This window comes from Theropithecus gelada, chromosome 4, assembly GCF_003255815.1.
Source record: "Theropithecus gelada isolate Dixy chromosome 4, Tgel_1.0, whole genome shotgun sequence".
Taxonomy (NCBI): Eukaryota; Metazoa; Chordata; class Mammalia; order Primates; family Cercopithecidae; genus Theropithecus; species Theropithecus gelada.
This window is the reverse complement of record NC_037671.1, coordinates 133782165-133807201: the sequence shown is the minus strand read 5'-3', so window position 1 is coordinate 133807201 and position 25037 is coordinate 133782165. Positions and strand designations below refer to the sequence as shown.

At 34.8% G+C, this 25037-nt stretch overlaps 1 protein-coding gene across 13 annotated transcripts in view; it reads right to left on the bottom strand.

The window, feature by feature from the left end:
• Positions 1-1766: 1766 nt before the first annotated feature.
• Positions 1767-25037, bottom strand: part of CEP57L1 (centrosomal protein 57 like 1) — a 58981-nt gene continuing 35710 nt past the window's right edge. For 3 of the 13 annotated variants that reach the window (XM_025381946.1, XM_025381943.1, XM_025381944.1), the window contains 10 exons: positions 20011-20173; positions 18449-18628; positions 15413-15534; positions 11718-11834; positions 10353-10430; positions 9790-9876; positions 6507-6635; positions 6198-6391; positions 4938-5082; positions 1767-2920 (listed from right to left, as the gene is read on the bottom strand). In XM_025381946.1, the coding sequence (XP_025237731.1) occupies positions 2699-2920; positions 4938-5082; positions 6198-6391; positions 6507-6635; positions 9790-9876; positions 10353-10430; positions 11718-11834; positions 15413-15534; positions 18449-18628; positions 20011-20173 (1437 nt within the window). In that variant the 3' untranslated portion in view covers positions 1767-2698. Of the gene's footprint in view, positions 2921-4923; positions 5083-6197; positions 6443-6506; positions 6636-8868; positions 9877-10352; positions 10431-11717; positions 11835-15412; positions 15535-18448; positions 18629-20010; positions 20174-25037 lie in introns of those variants that run through there. The other 10 variants (XM_025381950.1, XM_025381949.1, XM_025381948.1 and 7 more) reach the window with 7 other exon arrangements.

Genomic DNA, 25037 nt, shown 5'->3' with positions numbered 1-25037 from the left:
CACACCATACTCCAAACCAATTTGCTGTGTGTGGTTATATATTTCAGCACCATGATAGGACTGTGTTCTTTACCCCCTCCCATTAGAAACCTGCGCTAGGAAAGATGCCAAAGCCATTTCCCTTCAGGCACACAGGAAGAGACAAAAACCAAAATAAGTGAGACTATTCCCACATTTACCAACAATATATTTAGGTGTTTGCTTTTAGGCTTCAACCCATGCAAACATGTATTCTACATTTTTTTTTTTTTTTTTGCCACTCAGATTCAAAAAATATTTATTGAGTTTTTAATAAGTGCCAACTCTTCTGCTGGGTGCTTTCCCATGTTATTTCATTAACTCCTCACAACAAATTAGTATAGTCCTGTGAGAGATATAATAGTATAATCCTCACTTTACAGATGAGAAACTGAGGCTCCAGAAAGTTATTTGACTTGTCCAAGCTATTAAATGTTGGAGTCCCAGAATTTGAAACCAAGTTTCCCAGCTCTGAAGTCGTGGTTTTTTTCTACTACACTGGACTAATTTTTAAGAAAATTGTCAGTTGAAATATTCCATGTTCCTAAAATGTTTTTGTTTGTTTGTTTGTTTTTGTTTTTGAGATGGAGTCTTGCTCTGTCACCAGGCTGAAGTACAGTTGTGCGATCTCAGCTCACTGCAACCTCCACCTCCCGGGTTCAAGCGATTCCCCTGCCTCAGCCTCCCAAGTAGCTGGGATTACAGGCATGTGCCACCACACCCGGCTAATTTTTGTATTTTAGTAGAGATGGGGTTTCACATGTTGGCCCAGATGGTCTCGATCTCCTGACCTTGTGATCCGCCTGCCTCAGCCTCCCAGAGTACTGGGATTACAGGTGTCAGCCACCGTGCCTGGCCGGTTTTTAAATTTTTAATGATAATTTTTAAAGCAATACATCTTCACAAGTAATGACTTTATTAATAACTAAATATATTCAGCCACCTTCCTCAATGTATAGAAAACAAAACCACAGAACTATAGGTCTGCATTATGGTCCTGGTGGATAGCAGAAAGCTAAGAAGTTTAGCACAAAGCTAAGCTTAAACTATAAAACTCATATCCTCAAGGAGGAAAGGCAAAGTAGAAAAACAGGTAAGGTGATACAACTGAGTTTAGATCAAACACCCTATGGAACATCTCCAGGGCTGAGGAGCTAAGGATGTGAATGAGGAGGGTGAAAGTTGGCAAAGAGCACATGCACTGTTTACACCAGGAGGAAATTTTGATCTCTGCCATTAACTGCTTTCAAGGACAATTCCAAGTATCAACGTGCCCATCTTCAGTCACCTCCCCACTTCCAGGTATGGAAGGTCTTCTAACATGGTATCTCTTCTCACCATTAGAATGAATTATAGTTCTCCTCCTCCCCAAAAGATCCATAATTACCAACTTTTTCCTACACAAGCTTCTTGGGAATTACCTAGGAAAATAGAAAAACTGTCTTTTAAAAATTGCTCTCCTTAGCTTCCCAAGATCCTGACCTAAAAATTCTTTCACATCTATAGCTTGAACACTCCATCAGCTGTGGATTCAAAGAATTCAGTAAATACGTACTTCCAACTCTGTCCCTTAGGAATCACCATCTCTTAAACTGCTACCCTATATTTGAGCTCCTCCATTCCATTACACCTTTTCTGTCTGTCCTCTATTTCTACTTCAGTTCACGACTCTAGTCCCCCAGCTGCTTCAGAGGATTTGAGTGAGAAACCAAGAGTTCAGGAGAGTCATACTAGCTCCCCTAGGCGCTCAGAAAAACGATCAAGTGCAAATTTATTACAAAGCATGCATACACAATGACATTTTTTGACATTATTGATTTTAAAATATAAAAAATTAAAACATACCATACTACCCTGAATTTCTGCTGGATGAGGTAATTTAATGTCCAGCTTCCTCTTCCTCCATACTTTCTTGTAAAAAAAAATACCACTTTTGTGGGTCCTAGAAATTCAGTCTCAATTTATACTGATGGACATTACACACAATGCAAAGAATAGAAGTCAGCAAAAGTTATAAAGTAGTAAGATAAAATGGATCATTATTTTTTTTAAAAAAACTAGTTTTGTAAAAGAGAATGGGAATAGCAGATGAAAACTTCTGCAACTGAATTACTGTCTCCTAAAAATTAAGTAGCTATGGGTTCCTATTGTCTCATAAAACTTGGATTAAAGGCTTCTTCATAAAACTGTCTAATTGTTAAGCTTTTCCTTTTCCAAAAGAGAAAAACATTTCACAGCTCTAAAACAAAACAGAAAGAAGACACCAGGAAAGCTAAATGATCTTTCTGAACTCTGTTCATTTAACATTTGTTTTTAAGGTTGCAAACCTATGAAAAGTGGAATGAATGGTACTTGTAGCTCAGATTTAACTCAATTTTGAATATTGTCAATCTAGTACAATTTCTCAAATTTAGCTTAAGATATCTGCAAAGCAAACAATGTTTCTAAGACAAGATGAGGTTATAGGCTTCAATCAATAAGAAAAACAAAAAAGCAATTAACTTATTATTTGGAACCCAGTAGGTCATTAGGCATTAATTTAAAAATACTGCAACTTCATGTCTTATAGAAGCTAGAAACATGATTCAAAATGTCACAAAGTTATATTAAATTAAAACCACTTTAGACAATTCAAGGTCTCATTGACAAAGTTCATTAAGGTGACAGTTTTGCTATTTTGTTACTGTTCCCACATGATATCATCTCTTCTCAATTTCATTTGAAGATTATGAACTCGTATTGGATGAAAGCTGCTGTTTTTCTGAAAAAGTTTAGTGTCAGTCAAACATTTTCTGGGGCTATTTTTTATGTTCTTTGATCCTTTAGGGTTGCTGTCTTCTTGCTGAACACCTGAAGCTTCACTCATCTTTGAGTTTTGAACTTTTTGCTGCAGTTTACGGACCTGGAGAGAAAAAAATCTAACATTTTAGTCAAAAATATACTAAAAATATATTCCAAAATAGGTTGAATTGATGGTTTAAAGTTAAAAAGTTAAAACTGAACATTAAAAAGTTCAATTCGGTAAGTTTTTAATTTATTGAACATCTATTACATGCCTAACACTGTGCTTGTCAGGTAGAATTATAATGAAGAAAACAGTTCTTACTTTCAAGGAGCTTACTGCTCCTATTAGTGAAAAAAAGCATATATGTGACAACTAGAGAATACAATGAACCAGGATAACTTTGAATAAGACAAAAAGTGTATATGTAAGAAGGCCAAAGTAAGATAAGGTCAACGTGGGCTGCAGAGACTGGGGGGAAAGGTTCTATGTAAGATAACTGGTAAAAACCAGAGAACAGAGAGCAGAGAGAAGAACCTTTCTGGTAACATTAACAGCAAATCTAATAATTGGTTCTAGGAATGAGTATCAAGTTTTGAAAATTATACATACACACCCGTGTGTGTATGTATGTGTATATATATGTGTGTGTGTATGTATAAATATGTGTGTTTTTTTTAACTGCCATTCAGGAGTACTTTAAATTCAGGAATACCTTTGTGTACAAATACTTTTGTATATTCCTGAATTTAAAGTACTCCTGAATGGCAGTTTAAAAAAAAGTCAAGGGAATAACTTTATCACCTTGAGTAGTATATGGTAATAGTGGAGGCAGACAGAATTAAACAAAAACAATACGTATCAACCAGCCAAAACCCATTTCTTCAAAGTCTAACCCATTACTTAATCTGTTTCACTTGAGCATAGGTCGAATTTGTAGAGCTGACCCAGACTTTGGGTGAGTACCCAGTTCTCTATTTAGTTAATAATCAATTTTTATTACAGATACTACATTTATCATAATAAAGTGCTTAAAATTTATACTGGTATAGCTATTATGGAATATATATCATGTTTTTCAAAATACAGTATATATATACTAGCTGAGTTTTAAAAATGATCATTCTTCTATTCCTTTCAAGTTTCTCTTATGCAATTTCAAGAAAGTGTACAAGTTGTATAATCTTCACTCCAAAACATACAGAAATTTTTACTTATTATAGCCTTAAAAGCCAGTAAAATAAAAATATTTGTTTTAAAAATTTCACTTCTTTCTTTCTTCCTTTCTTTCCCACAATAAGAATAAAAGTAATAATATTCTGCATCTTTTATTACTTTCCTATAAAAGGCAGGGAGGCTTATTTGTGACATTCATATATCATTAACTTATATGAATGATGATTTTGTCCATAGGCAGATGGCTACATGAGGTGACTTGAGGGTTCCTGGGAAAGGCTCCCTCTGCCTTCTGCTCCAGCAGTGTAATAGTGCTGCAAGTTCAACCTACGGAGTCATTGTCTTGGAATTAAATATTATATTCCATGATTTTTCTGTTAAAATAATAAAACTGTTAGCTATTCTTAGTTATTACATCTTAACAGAAGTATAGAGTTTTCCTCACCATCCCTGTCCTACTCACTATAGCTAGCTGAGTATAGGTCCCCAGGGAATGGAACACAACACAGCCTGTTTTGGGAAAGGGGAAATCATGCTTTAAGGACTGGGGCACTGCTTAGGAGCCAGGTTTATGTCTGGTAGTGAATAAGAGACCTGCTGACATAAGGGGTATTATTAAGGCATTAGAGGAGAGAAGGAAGAGGAAAAAGAATGCTAAAAGGGTAATTGGAGGGCTGCTAAGGCAAGTTTAGTTTACCTCACAATTTCCCCAAAGCAATTTCTGAATACATAACTGAACCTATTTGTTCACTTAAAAAATTTTAACTTGGAGAGTTACGTAGGAGGTCCATGTTATTCCAGTGGGACAGATGGCTCTATTCTGTCATAGGCCTAAGTGACTACCATCCATCTTTTCACTAAATCCCATATACAGACCTCAAATTTGGAAAGTCGTACAGAGATACGACACTGAATCCATGTTTTATCTTTTTATTAAAATCTCTTACTAAAGCCTTCTTACACTGTCTTGATGCTTCTTCAGTTTGGAGATTTGTTCTCCTTTAATTTCCATTTTCTTGACTAAACACTCTAGTTCACATTCTATGTCGTCACAGACTGAATGGCTTTCAGTTTCCTTCATTTGTTTCAGTAGTTCTTGGTGCTCCCTATGAAAGAATAGCAAATATTAAGCACTACTATAGTTTATTGCATATATGTCTTTGCCATAATTAAGCAATTTTCTGTTCAATCATAAATTTTAGTCAGACTTAAATATTAACCTTTAAAAACAGCCTCTTTCTTTAGGGTTGTTTAATTAAATCGACAGTAACTATAACCAGGCTCCTGTGATTTGAAATTAAATACCTTTACAAATATCTTAAGACTGCTAAGCAACTTTAAAAAATATGTGAATTCCTGATGCTCATAGCTCAATGTAGTAAAATGTGTGATGTCTTTAACAGAGGTATTAAAGGGCTTTCTTCCTCATTATTGATATAGGATCTTTGGAAGAATTCCAGCTGTGGAAGTATTTGCCTGAAAAATTTCTGGATTTGGAGTTAGCCTACTGAAATGCTGTTAACAGAAGAAACAGCTGTATCTTCTACAGATGTCTTAGGTCAACTAGCTGGTCAGCCAAATCACATAGTTCTGGAATTTCTATTGAATATATATTTAAGCAAGTGGGCACAATATAATGTATCCCATATGGAAATCTTCCTTACTATAGATGCTTCAAAATTTGTAATGCAGACCAGCCAGAGTCTAAAACAAGGAATTACATTCCTACTTGTCTAATGAAATAATTCATTCAGCTAAAAGATTCTAAAACACAAAAGGAGAGCTTTTCTTATAAACGCTTTTGTGAGTTTTAATCTAAGGTCATCAGATCCTATATGTTAGAATGACAGTAGTAGCTATCAGTCCAGATCTTGGGAATACAGAAATATCTTAGAATGAAAAAGTGGTAGTTATAAAGAACTGAAATTTTAAATAGTAACAAATACAACGAAAAATAGTGACAACAAATCTTTCCAAATGGCTAAGTAAGGCCTTTAAGAATTTATAAGTGGTATTGTTCTTAAGACTAAGAAGAAAAAGTGATATGGTACTTCTCCTGATAAAGAATAAAAATTGCTGGCCAGGCACGGTGGCTCACGCTTGTAATCCCAGCACTTTGGGAGGCTGAGGCAGGAGGACTGCCTGAAACCATGAGTTCAAGACTAGCCTGGGCAACACAGCAAGATACTGTCTCTTAAAAAATATATATATAAATACTTACATGCTCATTTGGTCCAGCTCATCTTGCATTGCCATCAAAAGTTCAGATAAATTGTCAAAAATGGAAATGGACTTTTCTGAGTCACGAGGAATAGCCTTACACCAGGAAGTTGTTCTAGAAGGCCTGGGGAGACATCTAGTCTCAGCCACGTTAAAAGGTTTCTGAAGGATATGTGGGCCACGATGTTGCCTCCTCTGCAAAAGGTTTTGCATACTTGCATTCACAGAACAGTTTGCACTGGTGGACTTATGGGAAAAGAAACAACTGAGAATAATTTTAAATGACTGAAGATATTTTAATAGCACTTACAATGAAACAGGAGTTTTTTTGAACAACTATCTTCATTTTATCCCCTCTCACCTTTTCAGCCACAAAAGGCAGTGCTCCAAACTTTGAACAAATTTGCCAAGGTGGTCCTCTCTTTATACATTTAGTTTTCTAGAGATTGACAAGAAAAAAACATAAATAAGAAATTATTTTAAAAGTTATTTATGATATGAAGAACTCTTAAAACTCAACAGAAAACAATGCAACTGGAAAATGGGCAAAAAGACATGGACAGAAATTTCACTGACAAAGACATATGTATGGCAAACATATGAAAAGATATTCAACATCATTAATTATGGAAATGAAAGTTAAAATTAGTGAAATATCACTGCACATCCATCAGAATGGCCAAAATAAAAAATAGTGACAATACCAAATGTCGGCAAGCATGCAGAGAAAATAAAACCACTCACATATTGTTGGTGGGAATACAAAATGGTACAGCCATTTTGGAAGACAGTTTGGCAGTTTCTTATAAAACTAAAAATGTACTTATTACATGACCCAACAATTGCTCTCTTAGGCATTTATCCTAGAAAAATGAAAACTTACGTTCACATAAAAACATGTATACAAATGTTCATAGCAGCTTTATCTGTAATAGCTAAAAAATTGGAAACAATCAAAATATCCTTTTTTTTTTTTTGAGACAGGGTCTCATTCTGTCACCCATACTGGAGTGCAATGGTACAATCTTGGCTTACTGCAACCTCTGTCTCCCAGGCTCAAGCGATTATCCTGCCTTAGTCTCCCAAGTAGCTGGGAATACAGGTGTGTGCCACTACTGCCCAGCTAATTTTTGTATTTTTAGTAGAGACGAGGTTTCACCATATTGGCCAGGCTGGTCTTGAACTCCTGACCTCAAATGATGCACTCGCCTTGGCCTCCCAAACTGTTGGGATTACAGGCATGAGCCACCATGCCGGACTCCAGATATCCTTTAACAGATGAACAGTTAAATTGTGGTACATCTGTAATGCGGAATATCACGCAGAAATAAAAAGGATGTATTGATACATACAACAACTTGGATGGACCTCCAGGGAAAAAAGCCAATCTCAAAAAGTTACATACTGTATAATTCCATTTATATAATAAAATTGAAATAATAAAATATACAGATGGTGAACAGATTAGAGGTTGCCAATGTTCAGGGAAGGGGATGTGTAGCTATAGAGGGATTGCATGAAGGAGTCTTTTAGTGGTGGAAGAGTTCTGTATCTTGATTGTTGTGATAGTGACATGAATCTACGCATATGATTCTCTCATAAAATCTACACATGTGATTTCTCTCTCTGTAAAACTCTCCTACTGCTGTAAGTTACCATCTAAAATTACAACTCTAATCATGTCCCTACTTTTCTCAGAAGCCTTCAATAGTTCCTGTTTATAGAATAAAAGTTCAAACTCTTAACATGGCATTCAAGGTCAGCCATTAGCTCACCCCAAGCTGTATTTTCCACTTTAACTTCCACTATGATCTCATCTCACCCCCAATACTGGACTATTACTTATAGGTCCCTGGAAAAACCAACAATTCCCTCAGACTGTAATATATTTTTCCTTATCTCGGTCTGTCAATATTTAATTCTTCAAGGCTTCCTTTAATATTGCTTCTTGCATTACCTTTCACATATTCCTTTGTCTACATAGCACCACAACACTTTGTTTAAACCTCTATTAATCTTCCATTATACTGTTTCATACTTATATATTTATCTGTTTCTCACAAATTCCTGTCTTATTTTTTTTATCACCTAGAGATACCAGTCTATGTACATCAAAATGTAAGAGTTGAATGAACTATGTCCAGGACATGGAGAAACAGTGTGATAGGAAGCAGGTCTCTCATAGAGGCTTCCTGAAATCTAATCCTACTTTCAGCAACTTTAGCACTCCCTCCGTCTTTAAAAAGAGACACCATTATTTGCATACCCTGTGAACTTGGGATTTGAACTAAGTACTTCCATGAAATGATTCTGCTGTTAATACTCTCTTCTCTTCCAGGAGTTACCTTTTCTTTCCTTCATTTCTTTTATCTTCTTCCTGTACCTTCACTATTTTTATAATAAATAGGTAAACTGAAAAAAAGTTCCATTAACTCATCAGAGAAAGGATGCCATAAAACATACATACTGGGCAGTATGTGTTCCACTGGCAAATTACTTACAGTGATTTTTCTATTTGGTTTTGTAGCTGTGAATCTCATTGCACAAACAAGACACAAAACAAATATTTAGGAAAGGAAACAGGCAAAATAAGTCATATTGGGAAAATATTGTTCGTTATTATAGTTTGAAAATTCTTTAAAATGAAAAAATTATGAAAAATACAGCCCAAGTATTGAACATTAATTTTTTACTTATGTAATAAAAGAGTAGCCAAAGTTAAGTATAATGTTCTCTCCATTATTTTATCCACAAGCTAAGCATATGGCAGTGGCCACAATTCCCAAATAGCATCTCCTGTCTCCCACAGCAAATGACACAGAGCAACACTCACTCTATTCATATCTGAATAAATAGTAATAATGGCCATCAAAACCATAATTCCAGAATCATAAGATTAAAAGGGATTAAAAACTTTTTTCATACCATTATATATAATTAAGAAGGGTTACTTGAATAGAATACATTCAAAACATCAATTTATCTAAACAAAATATTGGTCTATAAAGTACTAACTCTCCAATCCTTACTTTTAGGCAAATTCACAAGAAATAAGCATAGAAATTACATATAACAATAAATTCCCTATATAAATGACTTTACAGACTTAACAGGTCTGTAAGGAAAACCCTTTTTTTTTATTGTGTATATATTACATAAAACTGCTTTCAGGATCTATTATTTTTTCAATATCTACTGTGTTGTTTAGTGCCTCTTTTATAAAGTATCACAAAATATATTTCTCCAGAAGTTTAGAAAAATGCTAATCTTTCTAGAAAAACTGGAGTGCTTCCTGTTATTTCACAAAGATAGTGATACTGTCCATTATATGTTCCTTTTTGGTTTGGTTGTCAAGCAAACTCAGAGCTAAATTTTGTACATGACTGCTGCTACTTTTTAAAATCTGAATATTATGAAATTTTCTGTCCTTATACCCCAAACCATCATCCATTACTTGGCACGCATTATTGCATGTCTTTTATTATATATCTTCAAATCCTTTTGGGAAAGGGGTAGGTATAAGCATTAAGAGGGTGTATAAGTCAGTATTAGCAAATAAAAGTATAGTTTGGGAAAAAGTTTTATATGCACACCTTTGAAGATGTCTTCTTTTCCTTGGAGTGCTTTAGATTTGAAACTGAAGACATTATAATTTTACTGATTTCAAGTCCAGTTTGAAGCTGTAATATTTTTTTTAAAAGTTATAACATTGATTTATAACATGCAAAAACGTTGTAATGAGATATCAGGTCTAAGTTTATAAATATAAAAATGCTTTTTGAAGAAGAAAAGAAAATTCAAGATACTGTTTTTATACGTGTGAAGGTCACTAAGTCTATTGGTAATTACAATACTTTTCTGTTTATAAAAGAATAAATTATTTAATATACATATAGAGATCAAACTGAAAACAATCTATCCTAGGAGTTCCTTCAGCTGAGAATATGTGTATTTGTCAGAATTTCAAAAGATTAAAAGACCTCTTGGTAATACATCCACGTATCATACTGGCTGACTGAGAATTTCATTATTATAATGAAAAGACAATTTAGGAAGCAGAAATTAGAATCTAGAACATAGGTTTCAGTTAATGAAAATAAAAATATAATAAAACATATATGGTTTACTGTGATAGATTATATAGTGCCATATTTACCTCAGAAGCTTTGTCTTGAAACAGCTTACGTTGATGTTCTTCTTCCTTCAGTTTTTCTTCTAAATGTTTAATCTTGTCCTGCAAAAGAGTAAAAACTAAGATTGTTATATAAAAACTAGAGCCAAATATCCTTTGTTTCTTTTCCAAATAGAGTCCTAGGGGGTCCTGATTCTTAAGAGTTTGGCAAATTAAGGCAGAAAATAAGAAAAAGGAATGGCACAAGACGTTAAGATTTTTCCTGGCTTTCTTCCCACTTCTTTCTTTGCTCCTTTACCTTCTATTACACACAAGGAGAAAACAAAGGGAAAGCAAAGAATATACACACACATAGGCTTTATTAATTTCCAGCAACAAAATCATTATGATGAAACTTTTAAGGGTACTAATGGTGTAGAAGGTCAAACAATTATAGTCTTGGGTCTCAATTGTTTCATTCAAAACATAAAAAAAATAAGTTTCTACTATTTGCATATATATGATAAGAGTGTAATTTTGGGAGAAGAGTGAAAATACATAATAGAAATATACAATGTGGTCCTTGTTACTTAAGAGCTTATACAGATTGAGGATCCCTTATCTTAAGTGTCTGGAAGCAGAGATATTTTGGATTTTGGAATATTTTCATTACTAGTTCGGCATCCCTAATCCAAAAATTCTAAATCCTATATGCTCCAGTGAACATTTCCTCTGAACATTATATTACTGTTCGGAAAGTTTTGGACTTTGGAGTACATCGGATTTTGGATTTTTGGATTAGGGACACCCAACCTGTATTGTATGAAAAGAAAAAAAGAGTAGTATTCACAAAACAATAAAACAACAAAGCAAGGAAATAACTTGACAGGGACTATATATATGTAACCTTATATACGTAAGTATCATATCTTATATCTGTGGTGTGGTTCAGAATAGGAGGACAGTGCTATTTCAAAGTGAGAACTTCCTGAGTGTTGGAGAGGTCAAGGAGGACTTCCTAGAGGAAGTACAACTCTAAGAAAACCCTGTAAAATGGAAAGGATTTGGAGGGAAAAAGGATGAAGAGGGGAACTGGTATAGGCTTAAGTTGACTACAAGTGGTGAAAGACAATTTTTCAATACTCTTTAGGTAAAGTATCTGACAAATAAAAATATCCCGCCATATTAGAAGTCAAAATTACAATTTCACATCAAAAGACAGCTAGCTCATTCATACTGTGACAGAACACATTAACTTTTCACTCTATAGGTGAGAATTCATATCTGGATTATAAAAAGCTGTAAATGAAGTTTTATAAATCTAAGATTTACTCTACATTCACATAAAATACCAATTATGCTTAACACTAAAGATTTATTCCTGTTGTCATCACTTCAAAGAAAGCTTACCTCAGCAGTTTTCTGAGTTGTTGTAAGTCTAAAACACTCTTTTTCTAAGACATCAAGCTTTTCAAGTTTTGCATACAGCTTAATCTGATCTTGTTCTTTTTCCCTCTGAAGCTGGGCCTAGAAAGGATAAAAATAAAATAACAACCCTGAATTTGGCAAGTAATGCCAATGGAACAAGAATAATACAATTTCTGAGAATTCAAAACACAATGTAAATATCATAAGAAACATGTACATAAATGCACATACTTTAGGTGCTTACAGGCAAAAAAGAATATCAAACATGTTTTGTTATTTATTTTTTTCAATCTTAAAGTCATAATTTTTAAAATTTAAATTAAAAAAATTTTTTTTTCTGAAAATCAAATACTTTTAAGAAGCAAATATAACATGCAAAAAAGGCCAGGCGTGGTGGCTCATATTTGTAATTCAAGCACTTTGGGAGGCTGAAGTGGGAGGATTGCTTGAACCCTGGAGTTTGAGACCAGCCTAGGCAACATAGTGGGACTCCTCCTCTACAAAAAACTTAACAATCAGCCGGACATGGTGGTGCATGCACACCTGTAGTCTCAGCTGCTTGGGCTGCTGAGATGAGAAGATTGCTTGAGCCTGGGAAGTCAAGGTTATGGTAAGCAGTGACTGTGCCACTGCACTCCAGTCTGGGCAACAGAGTGAGACCTTGTCTCAAAAAAAAAAAAAAAAAAAAAAAGTGCAGATTAGATGTGTTATATTAGCATCAGTGAAACAAACTTGTTTATGCATCTTTATATAGAATATAAATTAATTCTACTACGGAAAACTTTTCTTTTTTTGAGAGAGTCTTGCTGCTGCCCAGGCCAGAGTATAGCAGCGCGATCTTGGCTCACTGCAACCTCTGTCTCCTGGGTTCAAGCGATTCTCCCTCCTCAGCCTCCCAAGTAGCTGGGATTACAGGCCCCTGCCACCATGCCCTACACTAGGTTTTATATTTTTAGTAGAGATGTGGTTTCACCATGTTGCTCAGGTTGCTCTTGAACTCCTGACCTCAAGTCAACCGCCCTCCTTGGCCTCCCAAACTGCTGGGATTACAGGCGTGACCTACCAATTCTGGCCTAAGAAAACCATTATTAACAAAACCTGTATTAAATAGTGTTATTTACAAGGTGACCAAACATACTCATTAACTTACCCTTTCTCTAACAAAGAAAAGCAGCTATCAGAGGAATAAAATATAAAAATAACATGGAGAAAGGGAAAGTTATATATTATATATATATACACACACACATACACACACATACACACACACACACACGCACATCTATATGCTATTTTGTAATGGCATTTATAACCATACTAATGTAAGGTATTAGTAATAGGGGCAACTGTGAGGGAGCAAGAACTCTTTCTATACTATCTACTCAATTTTCTATAAATCTAAAATGGCTGTAAAAGATAAAGTCTAGGCCGGGCACAGTGGCTCATGCCTGTAATCCCAGCACTTTGGGAGGCCGAGGCGGGTGGATCACCTCAGGTCAGGAGTTTGAGACCAGCCTGCCCAACATGGTGAAACCCTGTCTCTACTAAAAATACCAAAAGTTAGCTGGGTGTGGTGGCGGGTGCCTGTAATCCCAGCTACTTGGGAGGCTGAGACAGGAGAATCATTTGAACCAAGGAGGCGGAGGTTGCAGTGAGCCAAGATTGTGCCACTGCACTCCAGCCTGTGAGACAATACTGAAACTCTGACTCCAAAAAAAAAATAAAAAAGATAAAGTCTATTAATTAAAACAAAACCAAAAACAATACCAATAAACAGAGTCTTGGTAACCTGTGGTTTAATAACATTTAGGTGAAGTCTCAGAGAAGAAGAGAGAGAGGTGGGACAGAATAATTATTTGAAGGATAATGGTTGAAAATGTTCTAATTTAATGAAAAATATTGACAGATTCAAGAATCTCAAAAGGTTCAAGCATTAAGAAACCACTTAGCAACATATTGTTGAAAACCAGTGATAAATGGGAAAATCTTAACAGCAGTCTGAGAAATGATGACACATTCTGCATAGAGGAATAAAGAGAAGAACTCTGATCAGAAACTATGAGATCCAGAAGGCAACAGAAACATAATCTTCAATGTGCTGAAAGAAGAAAAGATGCCACCTAGAATTCTATATCCAGCCAAAATATCTTTCACAAATGACAGAGAAATAGACTTTTCCAGATAAATAAATGCTAAAACAATTCTTAGCATTCTGATATTTTCCTTCAGATGGAAGGAAAATGATATCAAATGGAAAACAAAATCTACACAAAAATAAAAAGCACAGAAAATGGTAAAAAATACATATTTTTGTTTCCTAATTTTCCTGAAAGGATAATTGACCATTTGAAGCAAAAATAATAATGTATTGTGGGTCGTATGACATATGCAGAAATAAAATGTATGAAAACTATAGCACAAAGGTGAATAAGAGGATGCATATTGAAAGAGGATCCTACATTATATGTGAAATATTTTAATACAGATTTATGGCAGACTGTGGTTAGTTAAGAATACATATTTTAGTTCACAGAGCAGCTATCAAAAAGGATCATAATTTGTTCAATATCAACTAGAGAAAGACCCTCATCTTATTCTTCTTCAGAATAGTTTGGCTGTTCTTGGACCTTGGCGTTTCCATATAAATGTTAGAATTAAATTCCCTAGTTCCTTAAAAATCTGTTATGTATTTGACCCATCAAAATCCAGTAGTGATTGGTACTTTTACCCTTCTGCCAAGAAAATGCAAGGATATTAGAACACTTTAAACTACTTTACTTCTTCCTAATATATAAGCCATTGTTCTGATGAATTTTAATTCTTTATATTTAAACCATATAAATCTTAATTATTGTTGCCTTATATAATATTCATTTAGATTTATCCACATTATTTACCATCTTCATTGCTCTTCATTCCTTCATGCATCTCTGACCTTCCACCAAAGGTCATTTTCCTTCTGTCTGATATCCTTTAGTGTTCTCTTTAGAGTGGACCTACTAGTAACAAACTATCTCAGTCTTTTTAGTCTTAAAATGTCTTTATTTCTGAAGGATACTTCCCCCAAGCATAGAATTCTAGACCAGTATTTATTTTCTTTAAACACCTTAACTCTATCAGTCCCTTGTCTTCTGGGTTCAGTACTGTCAGTTGAGAAGTCAGCTATCACTTTAATTGTCGTCTCTTTGAACGTAATATTTTTTTTTTCTGGATGCTTTTAAGATTTTACTTTTTTTTTTTTTTTTTTTTTTGAGACAGAGTCTTGCTCTGTCGTCCAGGCTGAAGTGCAATGGCACGATCTCAGCTCACTGCAACCTCCGCCTCCCGGGTTCAAGCGATTCTCCTGCCTCAGCCTCCTGAGTAGCTGGGATTACAGGTGCCTGCCACCAAGCCCGGCTAATTTTTGTATTTTTAGTAGAGATGGGGTTTCACCATGTTGGCCAGGTTAGTAATTTTACTTTTTAATACATTTTGTAACATTCTTAGCCATTATCTCTTCAAATATTGCTTTTCCCCTATTTTCCCTTTCCTTTCCTTTTGAAACTCCAATTACACATAAGTTAGACCTCATTCTAACATTATGCCTCTTTTGCCTTTGAATTTTCCCATGACGTTAAAATATTCTTCAAAAAGATACAAAATTATATTATCATTCCTTATAGAAAATATGCTCTCACCTGTTGTTCTAGGATCATGTTCTTTTCTCGCTCTACATTGAGAACCATTCTCTTTGTATATTCTAGTTGCTTCTCTAGAAGAGTACAACGAGACTGGGCTGAGCTTAACTGTATACTTATATCTGCGAAAAAGACAAAATAATAACCAGTCAATTACCTGATTATCACATAGATCAGAGATTTGGTTATCACAAGAAATGTATTATGTGAATTCAATCAAGAGCTAAAAGTTCAGAGTCTCTTTTATCTCTGAGTATTGACTCTCCCAGAGTTATGAAAATAATTTGTAAATAGCTCATTAATTACATAGAACTGGTTTAATATTGTCTCCTCCTAAAAATCCAGAGGGCACACTTCTGAAAGAGGAGGATGTCAGTAACTTGTGGGGTGAAAAATATCCTGGTTGTTAATGAAAATAACATCATCTGGAAAAACAGAGGCTGAAAGCTTTTACCTATCAGTATATTTCTTCTCTTTCAGGAAACTCAAGTATATGCATCTACCACTCTCATTTTCCCCTGTTCTTGACTGCTGGCAGAACAGCTAATTCCACAGCAGAAAGCAACCTATTTCTAATCCTTTAGCTCTTTACTTTCCTTACCCCTTTCTTCTACTTTTGTCCAATTACCTCAGAAATATTTTTCTCCCCATTTCTTCACTGTACTTCTAAGTTGAAACAAAAACTTGAGCCTTGTTTATAAGGATGAGTGTAGTGTAAAAATGAAAAAGAAGGTCGTAAGTTTTGAAGTGAAATTATGTAAAAGACTTATGTTCTAAATTTCTAACATTTTTCCTAATTTCCACAGAAGCCTCCCCCATTTGCCTATGTCTTCTAATTAACTTTGCTTTCCTCTCAAGTTAAATAAAATTCTTTTGTATACTTACAAGGGATGTAAAGGACCTCTTCAAGGAGAACTACAAACCACTGCTCAGTGAAATAAAAGAGGACACAAACAAATGGAAGAACATACCATGCTCATGGATAGGAAGAATCAATATCGTGAAAATAGCCATACTGCCCAAGGTTATTTATAGATTCAATGCCATCCCCATCAAGCTACCAATGAGTTTCTTCACAGAATTGGAAAAAACTGCTTTAAAGTTCATATGGAACCAAAAGAGAGCCCGCGTCTCCAAGACAATCCTAAGTCAAAAGAACAAAGCTGGAGGCATCACGCTACCTGACTTCAAACTATACTACAAGGCTACAAGGCTACAGTAACCAAAACAGCATGGTACTGGTACCAAAACAGAGATATAGACCAATGGAACAGAACAGAGTCCTCAGAAATAATACCACACATCTACAGCCATCTGATCTTTGACAAACCTGAGAGAAACAAGAAATGGGGAAAGGATTCCCTATTTAATAAATGGTGCTGGGAAAATTGGCTAGCCATAAGTAGAAAGCTGAAACTGGATCCTTTCCTTACTCCTTATACGAAAATTAATTCAAGATGGATTAGAGACTTAAATGTTAGAACTAATACCATAAAAATCCTAGAAGAAAACCTAGGTAGTAACATTCAGGACACAGGCATGGGCAAAGACTTCACGTCTAAAACACCAAAAGCAATGGCAGCAAAAGCCAAAATTGACAAATGGGATCTAATTAAATGAAAGAGCTTCTGCACAGCAAAAGAAACTACCATCAGAGTGAACAGGCAACCTACAGAATGGGAGAAAATGTTTGCAATCTACTCATCTGACAAAGGGCTAATATCCAGAACCTATAAAGAACTCAAACAAATTCACAAGAAAAAAACAAACAACCCCATCAAAAAGTGGGCAAAGGATATGAACAGACATTTCTCAAAAGAAGACATTCATACAGCCAACAGACACATGAAAAAATGCTCATCATCACTGTCCATCAGAGAAATGCAAATCAAAACCACAATGAGATACCATCTCACACCAGTTAGAATGGCGATCATTAAAAAGTCAGGAAACAACAGGTGCTGGAGAGGATGTGGAGAAATAGGAACACTTTTACACTGTTGGTGGGATTGTAAACTAGTTCAACCATTATGGAAAACATAATGGCGATTCCTCAAAGATCCCATTACTGGGTATATACCCAAAGGATTATAAATCATGCTGCTATAAAGACACATGCACACGTATGTTTATTGCGGCACTATTCACAATACCAAAGACTTGGAATCAACCCAAATGTCCATCAGTGACAGACTGGATTAAGAAAATGTGGCACATATGCACCATGGAATACTATGCAGCCATATAAAAGGATGAGTTTGTGTCCTTTGTAGGGACATGGATGCAGCTGGAAACCATCATTCTTAGCAAACTATCACAAGAACAGAAAACCAAACACCGCATGTTCTCACTCATAGGTGGGAACTGAACAATGAGATCAGTTGGACTCGGGAAGGGGAACATCACACACCGGGGCCTATCATGGGGAGGGGGGAGGGGGAGGGATTGCATTGGGAGTTATACCTGATGTAAATGACAAGTTGATGGGTGCTGACGAGTTGATGGGTGCAGCACACCAACATGGCACATGTATACATATGTAACAAACCTGCACGTTATGCACATGTACCCTAGAACTTAAAGTATAATAATAATAATAAATAAATAATTCTTTTGTATTCATTTTTATTGGTTTTTATATTGTTTAATTGCTAGTGTTGTTCTGTATTTCAAATTCTAAAGTTTAGTGTTAACTGCAAATACAAATAAATAAAAAATAAATATTCAATTACGGGTTAAATTGGATTTTGTTGGTTATTCTGAAAATATTCTAATTTTTAAACACAACTTGTCTAAAATCTTAATTTTTCCTTTAATTTCTAGAATTTATGAATTATGCTAAGTTAGATATGATAGAGGTAAGTTCGAAACTGTATCTTTTTCTCACAAATATCAAAAGGTCTGAGAACAAAGCCACAAAGTTTGAATATATATAAAAACAAAGATATCTGAGTACATCGGCTTAGACTACGTTTATTATTTTTGAACTGTATACTCCGGTAACTCCTGGTTTCTGAGAACTACTGCATTTCTTACCTTTTTTCTGCTTTATCAGCTCCTGGTGTGCCAGATTTCTCTCATTTGTTTCATTCTCTAAGGCCTTTTTATACTGCGCTGCTTCTCTGGAAAGAATGTTCAGGTTATCTTCAGCCTGTGTTCTCTCCAGCTCTAAATGATGAATTTTTTCCTGAAGAGTTTTTAAGGCTAAAATAAGAGCTGTTGAAAAAATATTTTGTTGATATTTTCAGTGAAAGTTTCTGAACACTTACAATCAAAGTAACATAAGAAAAATAAGCAGTATATTTTTGTTAGTGAGCCAGAAAAATGTACAAGTAATGCATATTCTTCAAAAAATGAAAAATAATGAATAACACTTTAAAGAAGGGCACATTTTCTCTAATATATCTTGTAAAAACAATATATCTATGATTCTATTTAGTGACTTCTAAGACTGAGAAAGGTAATAACCATGATTTTAATTTAATAAAATAAATATTTTCAAATGAAAGGACTTAAAGAAGACACTGTAGTCTAGGGAGCATAAGAGTCTGAATATGAATAAGGAACATTAAAATATAATTTCTACTAATTAACATGGCAATTTAGGTTTAAAGTTAAAGGTTTTTTTCTCAGTTCTTGATGTATTCCATTTTAGTCAAATCACACATATTTACTGTTTCTTTGTCCATGATACAGTATTAAGAAACAGGATAATTATAACCTAATGGCTTACCTAATGTCAGACCTGAAAGATAATAGTACACTATACCACTATGACTTGTATTCAACTATATTAATATCTTCATGATTCAGATAAGTTAAGAGTTTTAACTGTCATATACTTTATATCAAATTAGAAAGATGCTTGCTAGAGATTACCATTTGATTTTTATAAATGAGATAAATAAATTATATTTATTCCTCTTTACATGGTATCTGTAGCTGGCACATTGATTTGCATTATTATTTCTTATAGTTTATTCCACAAAACTAGTTTATTTATTAACAGCAACCATTATTATAGAATATTTTAAAAGTAGGTGATAACAGAATCTTAGAAAGGAATCTGCACAGCTTAAAATATGCCTGGAGTAATACAATGTTTTCCTAATTCAACTTTAAGATCCTCCTACATTTCTATTTTAAACATTAAAATACTAGTATTTTGTAGTTACTCTGATATACTGGCTTCCTAAAATATTTTCAAGAATAATTTTGGATGTGTGCAATTTCTGAATCTAATTCTTGAATAAGATGCAATTCCATTTAATTCGCTAACATTCTAATCATGTGGTTTAGAAGGATTCCAAATCTGACCTTTTATTCTTCAAAGAGTATTTTCCTGTTTACAAATGATGTTTTTATGATAACCCTGTGATATGTGTCCAGCTGGTTATATTAATCTTCATTTTATGGCTGTAGAAGCCAAAATAAAAAATGTCAAGTAATTTGTCTAAGTTCATAGAAACTTTTAGCAACAGAATCAAAATTAGGAGTTTTGTTAAGATTAAATATACAATCATATTGTATTCCACATAAATACGAAAGGTTTTTTATAGCAGATTTTTTCCATTCTTCAAATTCTATATCAGCATTACCTTGGCTATTTGGGCTATGAAGTATCTTAGAAGAGGTAACCTCTAAGTTCGCAGGATGGCAATTCTGAGATGGTTCATTCTGGGTGAATGAGGGAACAAATACTCTTTCTGGGGGTTTATGATAGCTTCCCACTATACTATGCATTAACTCAGAATCCATTATCTGTAGAGAATAAAGGAACGATATAATATAGTATCATTCTTTCCTATTTTAAGGGTGAACGCATTATATAAAAATTCAGGTGAAACTTCAACATAACAACATAATCATATACTGTGGAGTTGTATCTTTAGGAACTTAATTATAAATTCAACTCTAATAAGCCTGGCAATAAAAGAAAGAAAAATTACTATTTCTTGTGTAAGTAGTATCGACAATTCTGCCTGATTTTCAATAATCATATACCCTGGAGTAAGCATGACATGAGTGCCGTGAATTTACTGGTTTCTCAGTAACTCACAAATCCCATATATCTATCATAGTCTGAGCATCGCTCTACAAGCAGTGTGACTCTAGGATTTAAAGAGAAAGTACATATTCTAAAAGACAACAGAGCTTTTAAAAACAAGCCAATAATATACACTGATTCTCTAATACCGATTGTTGAATTCTAATGTATGGCTTCCTAAAGGATTTTCAAGAGTAATTTTGGATATATGAAATATCAGAATCTAACCTTTGAATAAGACGCATCTCTGCTTAGTGTATTAGCATTTTAGTCATCTAGATTAGAAAGTTTCCAAATCTGAAGAATCGAGACTACTTAGTTTTGTTAGTCTAGTTTTTATTTTGTTGCTGTTTTTGTTTTGGTAAGAGAGCCCTTTTAACCATTTTAGCAGGTAATTTTTGGTCTAAAATTTCCAAATCATTTTATTATCCTTTCTGCAATTTAAATATTTTAGAAATGTATTCTATTTTTTAATAGATTCTAGTCAATGTTAATTAAATTAATTCATAATCACATAAGGTGATAACTGCTCACAAAAAAATAACTCACTGGCAGAATTTTAAGAAAGCTTGCTTCAAAATGTAAATCCAAGAATTACACTATAACATTAGCTTATTTTGATTTTTGAGAGTTGTACATTTTCCATGATTTCACTACCGCCTCAATTCACAAGACAAGAAAGGCAGGCACGTGCCAGGATTATATTTTCTGGAAGAGCAGAAGGCACACTTCACTTCCTAGAATTTTCTACTTTAGCCATTGCCATGATTGGCTATCTCCTAGAATATTCTGATTGGTCTAAATTAGAGGCTGTAAAGCCTAAGGTTTGCTAAGATACTTGATATTTTTTGTTCTTGCAAGGCAACCATATTTTGCTATTGTTATTAGTACCAGCTATCTCAGACACTGTCCCATGGGATACCGCATCTGTCTAAGTTGTTCCCTCAAAAAACAAGAGATCAACATTGGTCACAGCTGGCTCACTAGAAAGTGGAGGTAAGGCCCTAAAGTACGTAAGTCCTGAAGATGGTTGTACGTCTTTAGAGAGAGGCAAGTGGTTAAAGCTATCCCAAGAACACTGAAGCTACTCAAGATACCTGACTCAGTTTTCAGCTCCGGGTGGGTTTCTCCAATGATAGAAAGAATGAAATTTTGCTATTCATCACTACACACTGAAGTCCTTGGGATAGCTCTGCTTCCTCTGACCTAAGTACAATATTATTTCACAAACTGGATATTGTACCAATTAAAAAACTGGTCCAAATTTGAGGTTTTTAATGTATATGAAATAATGACTAGTTAGAAGGTTGCCAGTAAGTTAAAAATTAAACTACAGTTTATTTAAATTAAATGTGCAGACACATATTAAAGTGGGCACAAGCAGAATAACCCACTGATAGGATAAAAACAAGATGAAGAAAAAGAAAACAGTAAAGAAACGAGAGGACAAGTGATGTTGTGACACAGAGCTCAGAGATTCTCATTGTAATGGGATCTCAGCTTAACCCTTATAATCTGGTCCTATGTTGTAAACAAGTGCATAAGCCTACTAGAAGCTTATTTATATAAAGCACTGAAGCATCCCGGGAGAAAAACTCACTCTGAAGGAAGGTGAAATAACTACAAAAGGCCTTACATGGCTAAGGAGAGGAGGAGTGATTCTGAGTAGACTATGGTGGTGGTCATTTTAATTTATCTCTGATCTAGTGCCATGACTCAAATGTGGGTTCTAAAAAGAGAGAGAGTTTAAATAAAAACTGAGAAATGTTTCATCAATATCTCTATAAAATATCAAGGCATTAGCTTCCCTGCTTTGTGTAAGATGTTATACGACAACGGAGGGGGAGTCAGATGGCTAGCAGTTTTGGCCCCTTTCTGGTGCATCAGTTAGTAGTATTCAGCAAGAGAGAGAGAGAGCAAGAGAGACAGTGAACAAGAGTGAGAAAGCGAGAGAGCAAGAGAGAAACAGAGAGAGATCACAGATGGAAGGGACACATTCATGGGCGTGTATGAGAAATATTTCTAGGGAAAAATTTCTGAAAATACAGAGAAGTACTTAAATCCCAATCTCTAGAATTCTGGTATTTCTGATACCGGACTTAGCTAGCTGTTGGTAACTGAAAAGACCTCAGGAACTCTTATGGAACATTTTATTGGTGTCTGCAAGTAAGGGCAAAAGGCTATAAAATGTGAACTTCATTTGTATCAAGCCTGGGAAACTCAGGTTGTACCTGGAACCATTCTTTTTTTTTTTTTTCTTAAAATTTTTATTTACTTTTTATTTATTCTAAAAACAAACAAACAAAAAAACGGAATACGTGTGCAGAATGTGCAGGTTTGTTACATAGGTATACATGTGCCATAGTAGTTTGCTGCACCTACTGACTCGCCCTCTAAGTTCCCTTCCTTTACCACCCACAGGCCCTGGTGTGTGTTGTGCCTCTCTCTGTATGCAGGTGTTCTCAATGTTCAACTCCCACTTACGAGTGAGAACATGCAGTGTTTGGTTTTCTGTTCTTATGTTAGGCTGCCGAGGATGATGGCTTCCAGTTTCATCCATGTCTCTGCAAAGGACATGAGCTCATTCCTTTTTATGGCTGCATAGTGTTCCATGGTATATATGTACCACATTTTCTTTATCTAGTCTGTCATTGATGGGCATTTGGGTTGGTTTACCTGAAACCATTCTTGACAGCTTGTGAACAACCAGGGAAATTACTCCCTGTCTTTACGGTCTATAAAATAAAGATACTCTAATTGGCTGCCACTAAGATTCCATTGCATAAAAAAACTATCCCCCTAAAAAGAATGCTCTAGACACAAACACTTTACTGCAAAGCATTTTTTTACTTTTTATAGAGGAAAACACTTATTCTACAGGACTACTAGGGAGATGACATTCCTTTATTTCAAAAGTCTTCTATAGTATCTCTGACCATTCACCCAGAATGAACCATCTCAGGAAGCTGAGGCAGGAGAATCACTTGAACCTGGGAGGTAGAGGCTGCAGTGAGCTGAGATTGCACCACTGCACTCCAGCCTGGGTGAGAGAGCGAAAGACTCTCAAAAAAATAAAATAAAATAAAATAAAATAAAATAAAATAAAGGTTTCAGAGCAGACTTCTTTGGTTCAAACTGAAGCACTGCTGTGTGACCTTGATCAAATGTTTAATTTCTCTGTGCCTCAAATTCCTCATTTGCAAAATAAAAATTAAAATGGTATCTTAACACAGGGGTTCCCAACCTCTGGCCTGCGGACTAGTATCCATTTTTGGCCTGTTAGGAACCAGGCTGCCCAGCAGGAGGTGAGTGAAGGTGAGCAAGCATTACCACCCAAGCTCCGCTTCCTGTCAGATCAGGGCAGCATTAGATTCTCATAGGAGCGCGAACCCTATTGTGAACTGTGCATATCAGGGATCTAGGCTGCACGCTCCTAATGAGAATCAAACTAATGTCTGATGATCTGGAATGATCTGGGGTAAAACTGTTTCATCCCCAAACTATCCCCCTACCCCTGCCGCATCTGTGGAAAAATTGTCTTCCACAAAACCGGTCCCTCCTGCCTTAACATATAAGACTGCTTTAAGGATTAAATGAGACAATGTAAGTAAGGTACTCAGAAAGATGTCTGATACATAGTAAATGTTGATTCATGTTAGCAATGATTATCTTTAAGGGATAAAGGAGAAGAACAATTCAAAGATAATTCTCAGATGATCTAACTTGGCTACTGTGTAGATATTAATTTAATTAATTTACCAGGGACTAGTACTCAAAATATCTGAAGAACTATAAATCAGAAAGAAACACAAAACCCAATAGAAAAAATAAGCATAAGGGACACTTCAAAAAGAGGAAACATAAGTGGTTTATAAATACAGGAAAAGATGCTCAACCTCAGTAGTAGTCACGGAAATGCAACTTAAAACCACAAATTAGTATTTCATATCCAACACTTAGGCAAAATGTAAAACTGACAATATAAAATTTCAGAAATGATGTAGAACTATGAGAACAGTAGTAAGTGTTGGCACATAAACTGGTACCAATTTTAAAACAATTTAGTATTATGAAATAAAATTGAATATATATTTCTTTACATATACATATATACATACAGATAGATATTACAATCTAGTGAATAAATCTTGGAGAAACTTTTACATATCATCACCAGGAAAGACATTATTAAGAATATTTGTAGCAGCACTATCTATAATAGCAAAAACTAGGAATAGCCGAAATGGATAAACAGATAAACTGTGGTATATTTACACAATGTCCTAACAAAGACAATGAATAATTTGTGGTAAAGATTTCAATAAGGATGAATCTTAGAAAACTGTTGGGTGAAAAATGCAAGTTACTGAAGAAGAGTATCATAAAATTTTTTGTTATTGTTGCTGCTGTTTTGTGTTTTTTAGAGTTGGTGGTCTCACTATGTTGCCCAGGCTGGTCTTATTCACACATTTAGAGTTCTAATTTTAAACTCACATTTCTTAGATCTTTAACTGTAGGAATTCTTTGAAGTCAATGTTTAAAGCACCTTTCTTCAGAGAAAACTTCTATTTTTCTGCT